Here is a 3,139-nt window from a genome sequence, read left to right on the forward strand (position 1 = left end):
TTTGAGAATGCTCAGGAGGCCTGAAGTCCTCTTAACTAATGTGCTTTGATATACTGTAATGACTGGAAATATTTAATGTTCAGGGCAATTGCTTTCCCTCGTATCCCCAGACAGTCACTATCTATAAAGGTAATTTCTTTTCCTCTGGTAATTTATGAAAAACCACAACAGACATGACTATAGGCTATGTGGAAAAATCAGTTGAGCAGTCAGATCTCCCCTTGGATTTATAGTGCTCTGTTACCTCCCATATTGCCACTGTAAGAAAAATTCACTCTCATATTTTAAAAAATAATGTAAATCTATCCTGAATCGACTCCATGATGTCTAGACAGCTTTAGCAAAAGCTAACATGAAATTATCTCTCATTTGAGGAAAGTAATAGTATTTTAATTGGACAAACTCTTAGATTGCTAATCCACTGTCATTAGAGCTAACTGAACCCAGGCTATATTTTTCTGTCACAAATCTTTCTTATACGTAATGTGTTAAGATAAATGCCAACTTGCTGTCAGTCTCTCACATGGGGATTACTACATAAATGCTTCAGAAAGAAAATTAATAACTTTTAGAAAATTATTAGACTAATGTTTTCAATTCTAGATGAATATTGTAATATATGCTTTTCACTGAATTCTACTAAAATAAAGAAGAAAATAATTTGATAGTAAAAGAACAAAGGACTAAACTTAAATGCTTGGTTTTAATAATTTAAAGTGAATCTTTTGAGGGCAACTACTTCAGATACATGTGTTCTCTGAATGGAAAGTGTGATTTTCTTTCGTTTCTTCTGTATGAATGTTGTTAAGAAAGGAATTAGTTTGTGGTCACAGATCACTAAGTAATAAATTAACTGAGCTTTCCTGGTCACTGTATACAGTTGGCCAATAGTGAATTTGGTAGGAACAATAGTTCTGTGCTTGGTCTCAGGAGATGAGTTTGGGTTCAGGTCATCTTCCTCATAAAAGTAATATGTGATAATATCTTCCTGAAATTTTTTCTCTAGTATCCAGTCACCTGTGTGCTAAATAGCCTATAAGTAAATATTGCCATATAAGAATTTCAACTACTTTCTCTATGGTTAATAGAGAAATGACTTGATAGTTAATTTTAAAGGGGAGGAGTTAAACTTCGTGTTCCTATAAATAATAGAATTATCACCTTTCTTATTACTATTTATTTAGCTGTTTTAAATGGACAGGATGAACAAATAAAACATACAAATAAATATTTTAATAGTTTTTTAAAGTAATCTAGAAAACAAGTTTATTAAAATAGCTTTCTTCTGTGATTTTATTTTTAAAAAGTCAACAAAAAGACTATTGAGCTTTATTTTTACCTTTTTGAAAAATTATCACATAAATATCATGTATATTTATTAATGTTTCTAAAAACTGGAAAGGCCTCTGTTGGCCTCAACTGCCTTAAAAAAACATTCTTAAGATTTGTATGGGGCAGATACTCATCATGGCTAAAGGCAGTATTTTTAGTGTTCAGGAAATTTTATGGGTCACAGCATGACTGTGCTAGAAAAGATCCTACAAATTATGCTCAGCTTCTCATTTGGTGGCTAAAGAACACAGGCTGAGAGATGTTAATTGAATTGCCCAAGATTTCTAAGAAAATCCAATTAAATTAAAGTAATTGGAATTATCCAAATTAATTCAACTTGATATTTCTTCCTAATATTCCTGATAATTGTTAGTCATATTTAGTGTTTACCAAATTTTTTCTATATAAATCCAGATAGTAAATATTAATATTTTAGGCTTTTCGAGCAACAGGGTCTCTGTAGCAACTACTCAACTCTGAGTTGAGTGTACGAGTAGTACACTCTGCTGTAGTGTACAAATATCCCCAAGACAACGTGTAAATGAGTGAGCTTGTCTGTATGCACAGGAAATCTCAGGAGGTTTTCCTGAACAATGTGCTCTCCTGGAAGATCATTTTGTGGCATGTTGGGCATTTATTCCCTATTGTCTAAGGCCACTATTGTTCACACTTGCAGCAGGAGAGTGGGATAGGCTGCACTGCCCTGGTGAATTTTTGAATATCCATTGTATACGTGTTGGGTTCTTTAACACTTTTTTCCCTTTTTTTTTTTTTTAAGTTTCGTTGCAAAACTGATAAATGTATTCCATTCTGGTGGAAATGTGACACTGTGGATGATTGTGGCGATGGATCTGATGAACCCGATGACTGTCGTGAGTATATTAGCAAATGCTGTAATTTAGAGTTTAGAGTTCCTTACATCCCAGACACGGAAAATTGAAGCTAGATCTAAATTATTGCCTTCTGATACATTTCCAAAATTTAAATAGAAAGGTTTTATATGTCAATATTTAAAAATACAACAAAATTTGTTGCAATGTTTTGGGTATGTCTCTGATAACTGTTATATTTGGAATGATGCTATCAGCAGTTTTTGTTAATTTTTTTTTCCTCAAATTTGACTACTTCTAGAATAAATACATTACTTCATGTAGTGATCCAGTAGAGTCATAAACAGCACGCTTTTTACTTAATGTATCACCAAATTGGAAGAAAAAATGGGCAAGTTTTCAGAATACCACTCAGTGACTGAAATTGCACCTTTAGGGGATATAATCTCTCAACTTTTCTGTCAGTATTAAAATCCTGAAAATCCTTTAAAAGTAAGATTTTTCCAATATAAATCATTAGGTTACTGTTAGGCAATTTGATAATGTGTTCTTAGCAATTGCCCTAAAATGACTACTAATTATGTCTTGACATGTGACTGTGATCAGCATGGTTAGGTGTTACATTTTTAGCAATCATTGGTTACTTTGGTTGCAATGCACAGTCAGTAGACTTTTCCTGATAGCCTTTTATAGTTCACTCCATAGGTCACTTCAGTACTGTCCTGTCAAGTTGAAGATGCTTGTAGTCAATCATGATAATTCCCTCAACATCTCACTGGATGATCACCATGACTGGGCCTTGATAATTGAGTTCAAGATCCTTAGACTTACACTGAAAAAAGACAGTGTACTGTCTTAGCAAAAGCTAGCTACTTTCTGCTGTAGAATTTTCACCACCTCATTATAAAGCTATTTAAAATCTGGGGTCTCTAAGCAGTTACTTAGATGAATTGTGTTTCATTTCTCTGGTCACTACC

General features: G+C 33.2%; 1 protein-coding gene across 1 annotated transcript in view; it reads left to right on the forward strand.

The window, feature by feature from the left end:
* Positions 1-3,139, forward strand: part of LRP1B (low density lipoprotein receptor-related protein 1B) — a 542,706-nt gene that overhangs the window by 210,750 nt on the left and 328,817 nt on the right. Inside the window, exon 20 of the mRNA XM_012650500.1 lies at positions 2,111-2,204. Within this exon, the coding sequence (XP_012505954.1) occupies positions 2,111-2,204 (94 nt within the window). The remainder of the gene's footprint in view (positions 1-2,110; positions 2,205-3,139) is intronic.

This window comes from Propithecus coquereli, unplaced genomic scaffold, assembly GCF_000956105.1.
Source record: "Propithecus coquereli isolate 6110/MARCELLA unplaced genomic scaffold, Pcoq_1.0 Scaffold33, whole genome shotgun sequence".
Taxonomy (NCBI): domain Eukaryota; kingdom Metazoa; phylum Chordata; class Mammalia; order Primates; family Indriidae; genus Propithecus; species Propithecus coquereli.